The 13,921-nt window shown below is 41.0% G+C and overlaps 1 protein-coding gene across 4 annotated transcripts in view; it reads right to left on the reverse strand.

The window, feature by feature from the left end:
- EEIG2 (EEIG family member 2) overlaps positions 1 to 13,921 on the reverse strand; it is a 30,490-nt gene that overhangs the window by 8,228 nt on the left and 8,341 nt on the right. For 3 of the 4 annotated variants that reach the window (XM_053391570.1, XM_053391571.1, XM_053391568.1), the window contains exons 2-6: positions 8,212 to 8,332; positions 7,388 to 7,417; positions 6,983 to 7,099; positions 6,164 to 6,210; positions 826 to 932 (exon numbers count right to left, since the gene is read on the reverse strand). In XM_053391570.1, coding sequence (XP_053247545.1) covers positions 826 to 932; positions 6,164 to 6,210; positions 6,983 to 7,099; positions 7,388 to 7,417; positions 8,212 to 8,332 — 422 coding nt within the window. The remainder of the gene's footprint in view (positions 1 to 825; positions 933 to 6,163; positions 6,211 to 6,982; positions 7,100 to 7,387; positions 7,418 to 8,211; positions 8,333 to 13,921) is intronic. The other variant, XM_053391569.1, reaches the window with a different exon arrangement.

The raw sequence follows: 13,921 nt of genomic DNA on the forward strand, positions 1-13,921 counted from the left end.
GTGTTGGTGAGTGGAGTGAGTAGGAGCAAAGCACAACCCCTAGTAAAAAAACAACACACTTGTATACTGTAATTTCATTTTTAAAAATCAAAGTGGTTTACAGCAATTATCTATACAATAAAAAACCACATAGAAACTAAAAGCCACAGTTTGCTGGCTACCTATTGCAGAAAGCTTTTTTTTCTTAATTGCCTTCATAAGCCTAGCAGCATAAAAAATTCAGCAAATATTTAAATTTATTACAGAAGGCACCTGTTAAATCTCTGTTTGAAAAGTATTTCATAGGATTGGGCCAATGATACTGACACTGAAGGCTCTGTCTTGTGGACATCAGATAAACTTCACCAACTCCAGGAACAACCAGCAAAGTTCCTACAGGTGATCTTGGTAATCAAGCTGGGATTGTAAGTGTTCAAGCAGTCAAGAGTGCAGTGGAGTACTGCATGTTTGAATACTGCCCCATATTAAGAACAATCTGCACAACTGGTGCTGCAGGGAGGAGGAATCAAACCCTAAACAAGTTAGCTCTCTGTAGATAAGGTTTTCAAATTGTGGAGAATTCAATCATGTACCACTCTAGGAGCTCTCAGAAATGATGCAATGCTTTTCCTAAATGTGCATAGTATCTCTGAGGTGCACCCCTTAGTTATACCTGAGCAGGTTTTTTGTAGATAGACTCCGTATGAAAACAATTATGCCAAAGTGCAGTTTTCAGCTTATATTCTAATACCAAGAGATGCCTGTGTTAAGTGGCATTCCCACTTATCTAAATGAAATTATTCTTTTTTATTTTCCCCAGGCTTCTACCATAGCATTGCTCCCTACCTGATATAGTTAGATGTGATGATTTTGTATTCTCTGCTCCTTTTCTGTCTTCATTTAGGGATTCTGGTTCTCCAGCAATTGCTATAGACATTGCTGTGGATGGGGGCCTGAAATGAAACAAACAGACTGAAATTAAAACTGGTCCTATCTGTGTTTGCCTAGGGGAAACAAATATGCATTTCACATATACTGCAAACAAAATTCAACAAATTCATAACATTTCCTCCCAGAATTATACAATATTATCTTTTTCAGTGCCAGGAAGACCCAAATAATTTGTAGATTTCATCTCTCTAAAAAACCTTTTTATTTAGTATCTTGGAAAAAACAGGATTTGCAGAACAGTGGCTATAGCAGTTAGTAGTTCAGCGTCTTATAAGTGATGTTTTTACAGCTGTTTCATGGCTTATATTGAGTTCAATACTAATTTCAATAAATAGAAGATTTATATTTGCCTTCTCCTTATGTTATATGTCAACCTAGCACTTCCTATTGTTTTCTACTATCATAAAAATCTAAAGCAGTGAGTGTTTTGTGCATGCTATACCTCACTCTGTAACACCAAACATAGCCATGCAAGGTACAGTGGTACCCCGCTAGACGAATGCCCCGCTAAACGAAAAATGCGCAAGACGAAAGGGCTTTCCGATATTTTTTCCGCTTCGCAAGACGAATTTTTCTATGGGGCTGTCTCGCAAAACGAATTTTTTTCTGTGGTCTCCCTTTTTTTTTGCCTTTTCTGAAAGGCGCTAAGCTGCTTATCTGTAAATTGCCGCTGATCAGCTGATAAACGTTACTCCGCAAGACAAAAATCCCTGCAAGACGAAGGCACCCGCAGAACGGATTATTTTCGTCTTGCGGGGCACCACTGTAACAGAATTGTTGCAAACCAAATAAAACAGCAATGTCCTGAACAGTGTGTAAGGCAGATTTAAAGAAAACAGTATGCCTTTCAAATAAATATATGGCATTATTCCAGGACTGCACAAGGTGTGACCCATCAAGTAAAATAGATGTATTCCCGGACTACACAAAGGGTAAACCCACCAAGTCACATGCAGCCCACTACTCATCTATTGTGGCATGCCAGAAGCCTAACAACGCCCCCCCAGCCACATACGGTACTTGCATGCATGCAGCAAAAATGTGATAAACCACTATACTGTTCAAAACACTGCTGATGTGTCTCTCATTTGTTTCAATGGGGCTCTGCAAGACCATATGTGCTATTAAAATAGGGTTGTGCAGCTGCAGTGCTTGATGTATGCTCTCAGGCACCCTCATAAAACAGAGAAACCGATTTTAATCATTCTACAAAATGCTTTTCTAACTGGGTAAATTAACATCAGAAAGAACCACCATCTGGATTGTCTAAAATGTATGGCGTACTTGGAAAACAGTTCTTTTAATTTTTAAGAACTGAGCAAAATTGCCCAGCAGTCTTGAAAATATAAAGCGCCTTCTATAAAAGCAATATTTTTTAAAATAGTAAGCTAGCATCAGGCAATTTGTGGGTATCAATGTGGGGAGCAATGTGTCTGGTTCTCATCTCTTGCTCATTTCCAAGGGGCAAATCCAGCCCCAAGGTCCTCCAAGCTGTCCCTGGGCAAAGCCTTGGATCCCAACGCCACCATCTCTACATACTATTATGCACCACAATTTCAGCAAATTCAGATGCAGGCAATGAACTGTTAAGTCCCCTAATAGGCCCTAAAGAAGTCCCTCCATAGATTCCCATATACCAGTAAATTGTTGAAGAAGAGCTCTGCCAAAGCCTATGCTATTGTTCATCCACAGAGATGAGATTAAAGAGGCCTTTCCTCAGGGTCACTGCCAGGCACGGACCCAATAACACAAATTGGCATGTGCTAATTTTTATATATAGATGCAAATTTAAGTCACTGAGTAAATGAAGATGTATGGCTAGAGTCTTCCTTTGTAGAATGTCTAGCATCCCTATATGCAAATTAAAAATTGTGAGGGAGGAAAAGGCCAAAGGATCTGGCACCTAGTGCAAAAGGGGGTAGCACAGTAGGTTTGAGCCCCAACAACAACCCTGTGTTTCCATTAATGTCACCATGTCTGCCAGTGAATCAGGGGGCTTAGCAGTATCCTCCAGCCCTTGCTGATTTCCAATTAGACGCCTTTCAGTGTGCCCACCATACTTTCTATGGTGCCAATGGTCTCAGTATTCAAAGTCCTCTCAAAAAAATCACAATGCACAAGGAATCGTTTGCTTTTCCTGATCAGTTCCTGGTTGCACTGACTCAGCTTCTCCTACACTCGACATGTGCTCTTAAACATGCCCACAGTTTTTTATTGGGTGTCATGATTGCATAACCACTCTCTTGTCCTTTCTGAACAGAAGAGAGGTGTAATGAGCAAGTGTAGCAGTGACTGATGTAGGTGTCCCCCTCCCCAATTGTGGTTCTGTTTCTTTATCTGCTCTTTTAGATGTGGCATCCGTTTTGTCTTATGCCATATCCCCAGAGCATCCCTTTTGTGACAGGTACCCAAGACACATTCTCAAAATTCGAAATGTGTCCCCTGGCACAAAAAGGCTGGTGATCCCGGCTTTTGGGGGGCGAGCACATTTGCTGGCCAGAGCAGTAGTAAAAGAATGTCACCCAGCAGAAACTTTATAGTAATGTTTGCAGAAGAACTAAAGAGACTGGCCTGGAAACTAGCCCTTTGCTAACATAAAGTTAACCATTAAACTCAAGATTTTAGTGATATGAGTTCCAGCAACTCTTTATCAAGGAACTATTGTGTACTCAGTTATTATACAGTTCATCAATCATGATGGAATGAAGATGCTATTGGAAAATAAGTGCTCACCTCAGCACATTGTGTTCCAGTGCAAAATCAAAATGTTAATTCTATTTTAAAATAATAGGATAGCTTTTAGTGGCCTCAAAGGAATCTCTGTCATAAGGTAACACAGATAACATTCAGTACCAGTGATGGTTGTAGACAAGCTAATAAATCTGACCCAAATTAAATAAAGGAGTGTGTGATCTAGAAAGCTTCAGCAAACAGTTACTCACTAAACTGGCTATCCATACAAGATGCCTGTCAAGCTGAACTAAACTAAGATTTCAATTTTTAATGGGATTATTTGCCTAAAAAAGCAGGACCATTGCAAATACATGTTTGCAAATGTGGCCATCAAGCCAAGGGTTGCCCCATGTCTTGTGGGAAACAAGCTTACACCTGATCTTACTATTACAACAACTCAACAACTTATATTATCTTCATATAACATTTTCACAAAATTGATTTTACAGAACTCCCAACAAGCTCTGAGCTTTTCATTGTTCTTCATAGCTTTCTGGGGGACTAATAGAATTTAAGACTGCAAAAATTGTCTTCTGAGCACTTCTTCTGCTTGAGGCAAAAGTGACATCTGTTTATAATACTCTAGCACCAATACATTCTTGTTTAAATTTATCTTGCCCAGAAACACCAACTCACAAGAGAAGCATTTTTTTAAAAAGAGCCTCACTTATGATTAAGAATTTATGCTGTACTACAACACCCTTTTTTTAAAAACAACAACCCACTGCCTACATTTAACTTTTGCAGCATGGCTGATGGAAATAAAAGCTTCCCAGCTGCATTGCTACAATTAGACCACTCACCAAGCTGCATGACTCATCGCAAAATACCTCATTAGTCTAGAAATCAATCCTAACCACATTTTTCCTTTTGGTGCAGTACACGTAAATAGTCTGCTGGAATAGGCATGCGCAGACACAGGGCCCTTTAACACTCCTGAAGCTGAAGACCAACAGAGTAAAATTTACAGCATCATTAATCCCATGCACTTTGTTTTATATCTTTATTTCTAGGCATGCATTTGTTTTGCTGAGGCTCACTTTAAGAGTCTCACTTTATTTTAAGAAGTATTTAACACCATTTACACTTTCCAGAGATTAGAATTCACCTATTACAGTGGTGCCTCGCAAGACGAAATTAATTCGTTCCGCAAGTTTTTTCTTCTTGCGAGTTTTTGGTCTTGCGAAGCACGGTTTCCCATAGGAATGCATTGAAAATCAATTAATGCGTTCCTATGGAGACCGCTTGCCAGGCTGGTGGTGCGGAGAAGGGCTTTTCTCCCCACCGCAAGCCTTCAGGACAGGTACGGGAACAGCCTTCCGAAGGCTGGCGGCGGGAGGAGGTCTCTCCGCCCCACCGCCAGCCTTCGGAGCAGCCTTCCGAAGCCTGGCGGCGGGAGGAGGTCTCTCCGCCCCACCGCCAGGCTTTGGAGGAGGTCCGAGGACAGTGGGGAAGACGCGCTGCGCTTCCCCGCTGTCCCGGAGATTTCCCTATGGGCTTTCGTCTTGCGAAGGAAGCCCATAGGGAAATTCGTTTTGCGAAGCGCCTCCAAAACGGAAAACCCTTTCGTCTAGCGGGTTTTCCATCTTGCGAGGCGTTCGTCTTGCGGGGCACCACTGTATGTACTCAAGAATTTGTACACTATTAAAACTGCTTTTTTTTGTCCCAGGGATGGGGACAGGGACTGGAGTTTTGAGACAACTGCTGTGATTCAGAATCCTGAACGTGAAAGACCTGTGCAAGTTCCAACATTTTTGTTCAAATTCTATAGACATGCTAAACCAATCCTGATTCCATTTAACTCTACATAGCCTAATGTGTTCTTCCATGAAGACAGGCAGCAACTAGAAAGGGTATAACCAAACCCCCCTCCCTCACAAAGTGTGTACAGTAAGCCCACAATTTATGCAGGGTTTACGTTCCAGGGATTGGTCTAAAGCCAAAATCACGTATAGTCAAAACATATTGGGTGCAATAGTGGATGCGATTGTCAAAGGCTTTTCCCCCAGACACCTGCCCCTGTTTATTTATTTTTTCCCCCCATGTGCGTAAAGCTGAATGTGCACATGTTAAATGCATGCAAGCTGTGGGCTTACTGTACAAAATACACAGTGTACACTGATCAAATATTGTATTTCCAATCCATTTTTTTTGCATTGGTAATTTACTCTGCACCTGTACATTCCTTTTGCCCCTTGCATACATGGATTAATACAAGACTTCTTGATTTATAAAAAACCATATAGCATTATCTATTATTGCCCAAATAGACTATCTCCCCTGCCCTGTAAATGGGTGAACAGCGCAACTGCATGCAAAGTGATGAGCTATATCAAAGATTATTGAAGTAGGCACCAAGGACTGCTGATACCCAATAACCTTTACAACTTGGTTAACAACTCTTTTTCAAAGTATGATTTGTACAAGTTACTCAAGCATTCCAAAAGCTAATTATTAACAATACCTAAAATTTCACCTGCTGTATCATATGTAAACTTACGTTTTGAAGCATGGGTCTCCAGACATTAGCTGCATGCTGATCAAGACCTGTAAGTTAGGAAAAACAAACAAAAATAAAATCAGATTCAAATACCAAAAAGCATGAAATGGGAAAATCCGTGTCATACATCTTATATGTGAGCGGCTTAACTCACATGGTTACTGTGAAGATGAATGGCACAAGTAACAGTAAAGCTATCTGCCAACTAAAAATATTCATGGAAGTTAATAACTATAGTTAGTCTGACAGAAGACAGCTTTTTAAAAGACACAGAATGGGCAAACATGCTGTCCGTAAAAGCAATCCTATAATTTATATTACTAGCCATTTCAGAAGGAAAATAATTGCAACAAGCGAATATTACACATCCATAACAAATTTATTTGGCAAGGTTCAGCAGTAAGGAAGTGGAAAGTGTTTTTACCTTTTCCTGGATGACTATATTACAAGCCATGACTGATAGCAAAACTAGCAAATTCTCCCTAATATTGGGCAAACTAAAAAGCTACCTTGAAAATTAATTCTCTAATTAGGTTAGTTTATCTTATTTGCATGGCTGCATTTACATAAAACACATTTAATTATTTTCCTCCACTGGATTTGAACTGCATTGTACTTGAACATCAATTTCCAAACTTCTACTGGAGTACTGTATTATGACAACCTAACTGCTTGATTTCTTACCAGCTATTGTGTCAATGTTTCAAAAAAAGTTACAGCTTTGGTAATTGAATGCTATCCTTTGCTTTCCCATTTAACATTAAGGAAAAATACAATTCTAAAAACAATGAAAAACAGAGAAAAAACACACACAATTACTTTGAGAATTGAATTATCCTGCCTTGTGTTTTTGGTATCATAACCTTCCAGTAAACAGCGACGAGTGGTATTTCCTGATCCAGCAAACTCTGCCAAGTTGAGGTCTGCAAAACCCAGCTATTGACAAAAGATGAAAAGTCAGCAATTACAGAACCATCAAGGGAAACAAACACTTTAGGCATCAAAGCATTTGTACTTTAAGAAAGAAGTTTCTCATAAAATGACAAAAGGAAAAGCAGGACACAGTTTTCTTAGTGCGACACAACTATTCCTTTTAAACAGTATTTGCAACATCCAGTATCCTTAAGGACAGGAAATATAAATCTGCACAGTTCTTTAAATTTAAATTACATATGTGTAAGTAAAAGAAGAGGAAGTATTGTATTGATATGGTTGTGTCGTTACCTTTGCATAGGCCTTCCCACCTTTTAATTCCTGCAAGAATAACCAATGGTTATGGTTTAGTAATCACTATTTTCTGATGAAAAATGTCAAAGAGCTAACGCACAGCATGTGACATAAACATTTAACACACAGCAAGCAATACTACTGAATATTGAGGAAGTTTTATAAGTTGTAATGGGTTTCCCTAAGTCAGGAAAAAACACATTTTGAGCCCCTACAATATTATCAATGCTATCAATAGTAATCAAAGGTAATTAAGCTGTGTAGCTCTTTTCCTTTACAGGCACAGTAGATCAAGATAATCAGAGAAGACCTTGCTGATGGTGCTGTGACCAGTGGAATGTCATCTAGTGCGAGTACAAAAGCAGGCTATCTCTGTAGTTGCACATTCCCGCTGGGAGCCATCGACTGTTGGGTGCCTGCTTACACAGGGTGTCTCTGATCATTAGCACTGACCCAATTGCCCTAGGTTATTGATATCTATAGTGTTTCTTTTTATATACCTTTGTTTCTATTTATTTTTTAGAAAAAACATTTCTAAACTGCTCTGCGATTACTTGTTAATGCTAAGCAATATAAAAATATTACTAAATAAGTAAGACAAATTAATAGTTGCATCTCATCTTTGATTATTCAGTGTTTTTGGCAGTGTGATATTTACAGAGAATTCTGTTAATTATATTTGACGAGATCAATAGAAATAATATAATTAGAGTCTGGATGCACAATAAGTAAACAGCGTTAAGTTGCCACTTATTTAGAGGCACATGGCCACAGCATAAACTAAAACGCAAATATCAGAAGAAGAGAATGGTCATTTTTACCTTCCGAACAGACACTCTGCAGATGCAGGGGTCCAATACCCCTGTAGTGGCACTTGCACTCATTTTACACATAAATAAGAACCTCTTTTTCCAATGGACACAGTTTGCCTGCACCACTTCCCTGTGAATAATAAAAAAAGGAAAATATTGAACATTGACAAGAAAAACTGAACATTTTCTAGAGGTAGGGTTGCTATATGTCTTCTTTTTCCAGGACACACCCTCTTTTTCATGGGTATGTAAAATGAGAGTAGTCATAGAAATCCATAATTAAAAGTAGAAGTTGGCAAATGTGTCCTCCTTTTTGCTCTGTGGCAGGACTTAATTTTAGTTTTAGTTTAGTTTTGACAAAACCAAGTTTCTATGTATGGACCAGGGAAAATGGTTTAAAAACAAACTCTGCTTAGTTTAGCAAACCATCTTCATAACCCATGGGTTGAAGCTGACTGTTATGAAACTTAACAGAAGTTGTTTTAAGCCACAATCATGGTTTCATACACAAGATCCAGTTAGGTTTATAGAATGTGCAACTTAACTCTACTGAAGTCCTCCCAGGTGCACAGGAGGAAAACATGGGAAGGGGAGGAGAGGAACCCAGGGTGCATGGTGGCTCCTTTCTGTTCATGCACGTAGCACTAAACCATGGTTAAGCATTACAGGATAACAAAACCAATTTATACTCATGGCTCCCTCACAAATGAACCAGCATGACATCTTACTCAACTGTAGCAACTAGACTATAAGAACTGGTTGGCCCTTTGCCAAACTTTTGGGTTGTTTTCTGGTCTCCTCTGCTATTGTATGTTTCCCCCAAACAATGGCTTTTAGTTCTTGTTCTGCTGTATTGTATTGTATTTGATTTTATGACTATGAACCATATTTGGGGACCTGTGTGGAGCTAAAAGTTATGGAAATTTTACCCTCTTCACTTTCATGTCTTGATACCTCCCAGCTTACATATCAAATCTTGAAAACAGAACTTATTTAGATTTGATTTGCCACCAAAAATAAGCATTATTAAAATGAACCTCTCAACATTGTTCTCAAAGACCTTCATAGACTCAATGACATGTACTCTTAGATTAATCACCCATGTCATTTTGGAGTAGACAATCTCTTATCTTTTGATTATTTTCTGTATTCCAAACTGAGAAATTTAAATTAATCCTCTTTGGCTCCCTATTTACACACAATACAAATAATATAAGAATTTGTGCCCACAGGACTTGATTGCTGTGCCTGAACACTCAGAGTTAGTATTTCAGAAATCTATGGCTTCATCACTGGTGTGCTAATATTGTGTACATAGCAGCTGAGGGACTGGTTTCAATATGGAATGTTGCATGACTATGATTTTCTTATAAGCCCAGCATCATGTTTTAATCAGACAGTGATTTAAATCCCGAGTTATTAAATCACTGCTAGGTTTGCTCTAGAAATAATGACAGTACCACAGGTAATGTATGCAACTTTAATTTACTGTTATTTGATCTTTTTGGATTCCTGACACCCTTTTTGAAATGCTGAATAAATAATTCTGACTGAAGTTTGTGAGTAATCACATACAACAAAATAATGCACAAGTGAATCCACCCATAACAATATATTGATTCATCCCCACAACCAAGCTCATGACCTTCCTCTATGGAGTTCAGACAGAGACTGAGAAATGAAGATGTCCAGATAAAGTATTGGAGGAAAGTCACAACAGTTTAGAAAAAGGAGTGGGGGAGAATGCCTCAAAATAAAAAGATCTCTGGGCTTGGCAGTCAAGTCACTAACAAACTGATATAATGAGGCTGCTGAAATCTAGGTTATAACAAGCCACAATTTCAGAGTCTTCAGTTAACAAATGTGACAGCTAGTATTGAGGTTAAGAAAAAATGCAGAGCTTGTGTGTGCACAGAATGCTTTGGTGAATTCTTTTACCCTGCAAAACCTCCTGAGCACATTTCTCCCTTGTGTGCCAGAAAGAGGTGTTATTCTGTAGGCTCTATTTGAAATTTACTTTGCAGTCTGAAGAAATGAAGGAACAATGCCATGGACTGGCTGGATGCAGAGGAATGGTGGGAGGCACCAGCTAGGGAACCCCCAAAGGAAAAATGGTCAGAGCCAGGGAATTTGTGGGGGGATGATGATGGTCAGAGGGAGAAGGCGGAGTGAGGTGGAGGTGTTGGAAGCTGAAGAGGTAACAGTTTAGTGAGCAGGAAGAGGCTGTTGCAGAAGTCCAGAACCAGAGGAAGAAGTGGAGGCTGGGGGGGGGGCGGGGGGGGGGGGAGAGACAGAGATGACGTAGGCTGTTGATGAAGCCAGGAAGCCCCCGCCTTCCTGTGACCAGTTCCCCTCCTCCCTGGTCTCCCAGAACCCGCAGAGGTATGAAGAGGGTGAAGCAAAGACAGACAAGGTGAATGAGCCTCAGATTGCTTGGGAAGGAAATGGGGGAGGAGGAGTCTTAAGAAGGAGTGGAAAGGCAGGGACCTTCAGTCCTCGAAACTGCCTCACTGGGACAAGATCTACTGGGAAGAGTTGCTGGGCTCATTATGCTTCAGCTGTTTTGTTTATTTGAATAAAGAGTTAACTTTATTGGCATCTTGTGAGTTATTACTTACCTGACTCTGCCACCCACCTTTGACAGTACTGTATGCCATAGATTCCTGACAGAAGTTGAAAGAACTGGCTTGGGTTACTCTATCCTAGAGCAAATATTTCTATTGCAAGAAAAATATGTTGGCTTATATTCAATGCTAGGTAAAGGTAAAGGCAAAGGGACCCCTGACCATTAGGTCCAGTCGTGGCCGACTCTGGGGTTGCGGCGCTCATCTCGCTTTACTGGCCGAGGGAGCCGGCATACAGCTTCCGGGTCATGTGGCCAGCATGACTAAGCCGCTTCTGGCAAACCAGAGCAGCGCACGGAAACGCCGTTTACCTTCCCGCTGGAGCAGTACCTATTTATCTACTTGCACTTTGACGTGCTTTCGAACTCCATGTAAATGGGAAACTTATAATGGAAAAAACAAAAAAAGCAGACCTAGTCTTAAGATGCTGCAGAGTCCCGGACTTTTAATTATGGACCCAAGTAACTTTTCTGTTGATTTCAAAGGGCCTTTAAGTATGACTAATGCTGGCTATTACCCATGTTCTCTATATCTTTAACGTATAATTCTCACAACCATTTTAGCATTGTATCTGCTGCTCAGTTGAAAACTGAAACGACACCAGGTTTTCCTCACAATCAGCTAAAAGACATATCCAAACAAAAGCACTAGGCCAGTGGTTTTCAACTAGTGTGCCATGGCACCCTGGGGTGCCTTGAATAATGGTCAGGGGTGCCGTGGGCAACACTGGCCTCTGTCCCTCTTTCTCTCCCTCTCTCCTCTGATGCGCTCTCATGCCTGCCTCCCAAAGCCTTGCACAGCTGTTTGTTGCAGCAGCCCTGGCTACAAGCACCACAGGCGAATGGTGCCTCTGGGGCTGGCCAGGGGGTGCTGGCTCCCAGGAGCTAAGGTGGCATCAGAGTAAGCAAGTGGGTGAGAGAGCCCAGCCAGCCAGCCCTTGCTGTTGGGAATGGACAGGCAACTGTGAGGCTGGGAAGGTAGGCAGGTGCTGCACTAGGCTTTCTTGTGCTTGCTGTGTGCAAGGCCTGCTTGGGAGCTGAATGCCCAGTGCTGAAGGAGAGCATTTCCCCATGCAGACCCAGCAGCGCCTGCTGCCTCCCAAGGTAAGGTGCCTCACATTCACCTTTGGCTAGTCTCCTTTGGGCTACTAAGACTGGGGGGTATCCTCTTCCCAGGCCCCTGTGGAGCAGTGTGAGGAGGCACCTTTCTTTGGCGCCGAGGGGCGGGGGCAACAGCAGCTCAGAGACCAGGGATGGCAAGAGCGGATGCCCAGAGGACTCCCATGGAGACAGGAGAGGAGACTGTGGGAACACTCCAAAGTGGAGGGTGTTTGAAAAAGGGTGAGAGGCTGCCAGCTCTGCAGACAAGGGGTGACATAACTGGGCTCCTGAGCCCAAAAGGGGTGCCACAGAAAAAAGGTAGTTGGTCAAGGGAGCTGTGGACTCAAAAAGGTTGAAAATCTCTGCACTAGGCTAAAACTTTCAAGGCAAACTTTAATACCTACAAGACTATGTATTTAACCAAGGCACTTAAACATCCCATTGCATTCTGCTAATGAAATTCCAGTCTACATTCTGTCTTCCTGAGACAGAAAAAAATTCACCGAATACAAACTGAGTTGTTTCACTGCTTTGAGAATTTGTCCCAAATGAAAATCTGTCTATAAATTCTTAAATAAAAACAAATGTGGTACTACAGTAATTTCACAAACAAATTAATATTTACCTACAGCTAAAAAGCATTCAGAGAAAGATAGCAAATAGAACACTGCATGCAGTGGACCCTCTGGATACGAATTTAATTCGTTCTGGGGGTCCGTGCACATCCCGAAAAATCCGTAACCAGAGGTGCCGCTTCTGCGCATGGTGCGATAGAGCGCTTCTGCAAATGTGTGAGCGGCGAAACCTGGAAAAATACTTCCGGGTTTTCCGCTTTCGCAACCTGAAGATTACGTATACAGAGAGGTACGTAACCCGAGGGTCCACTGTAGTCAGAAGTTTAACATTGTAGGATTTTCTAAAAATCTCCCCCACCCCACCCAAAAATATTTCACACATTGATTGGTTACCAAGGAAAGTGAACAGAGATGACAGTCTACTTGGCAACTGTGCTGCACAACAAGTTGATGAAAATGTTCCACTGTGAGTCAACTTCATATGAGCCTTAGGGAGTAATTTTGTCATGTACTATGAGTAGTGTTGTTTTTTTAAAAAATACCCAACTACTGCATCAAGAAAGAAGAAATTCCTATCTGTATTATGAAGTAGCAGTTTCATAGCTATTCTGCAAAAAAAGCCCTCTGGGCATGCCTACGAGGATTTCCCTTTCTCCCAGCAGTTCCTCATGCAATTTTGGAGTTTGGAGGAACTTTACAAAGGCAGGCTTCCCTCTTCTTTCAAATATATTAGAAGAAGAGGACGACACAGCAGTGGTTGTATCCTTCCTCCCAAGAGGGAGAGACAGAACATTGTCTCCAATGTCACATTAACTTTTGGTAGCATTCAGAGCCCAATGCCTTGAAAGCGCTTTCAAACCAGTAAAACGTATTGTAGCTTTTCAAATCTCCAAGGTTCAGTGTACATGCAAGGAGCCTTCACTAGTCTCCAGGCTTAGGAGAAAAGCAGGAACTTTCCCGGTTTCTAAGCTCTCACCTGGTAAAATATGCGCTTGCCAATGGCTAATGAAGTTATGGACTCTTGCAAAGGCTGTCCATTGGCTATATATTGCTGTGATTTCCCAGGCAATTGGCCATTCCTATTTTTGCAATCGTGGCAGGCTATAAAATCAGGAAGCTTATCATCCCCCTAGCAGGCAACTGTATGTAGCTGATGGTTTGGACAGTGGGTTGGCATAGGCTTGACTTTAGTTATTTGATATATTCACCTTTTCTGTAAACTTTTTAAAAATTTAAGCTAGGTTCCAGAATTTAAGTTTAGAGAATGGGGGAGGATAACTTTATAATGAATTATAACTAATGCACAGATTCCAAACAAACGTGCACACTGAGATTCTGGTTTACAGCACATGTAAGTTCAAACATTTTGCTAGAAATATTCTAAACAAAACAGTAGAAGCAAACAGTGTTGCCAACTTCC

This window comes from Podarcis raffonei, chromosome 6 (assembly GCF_027172205.1).
Source record: "Podarcis raffonei isolate rPodRaf1 chromosome 6, rPodRaf1.pri, whole genome shotgun sequence".
Classification (NCBI taxonomy): domain Eukaryota; kingdom Metazoa; phylum Chordata; class Lepidosauria; order Squamata; family Lacertidae; genus Podarcis; species Podarcis raffonei.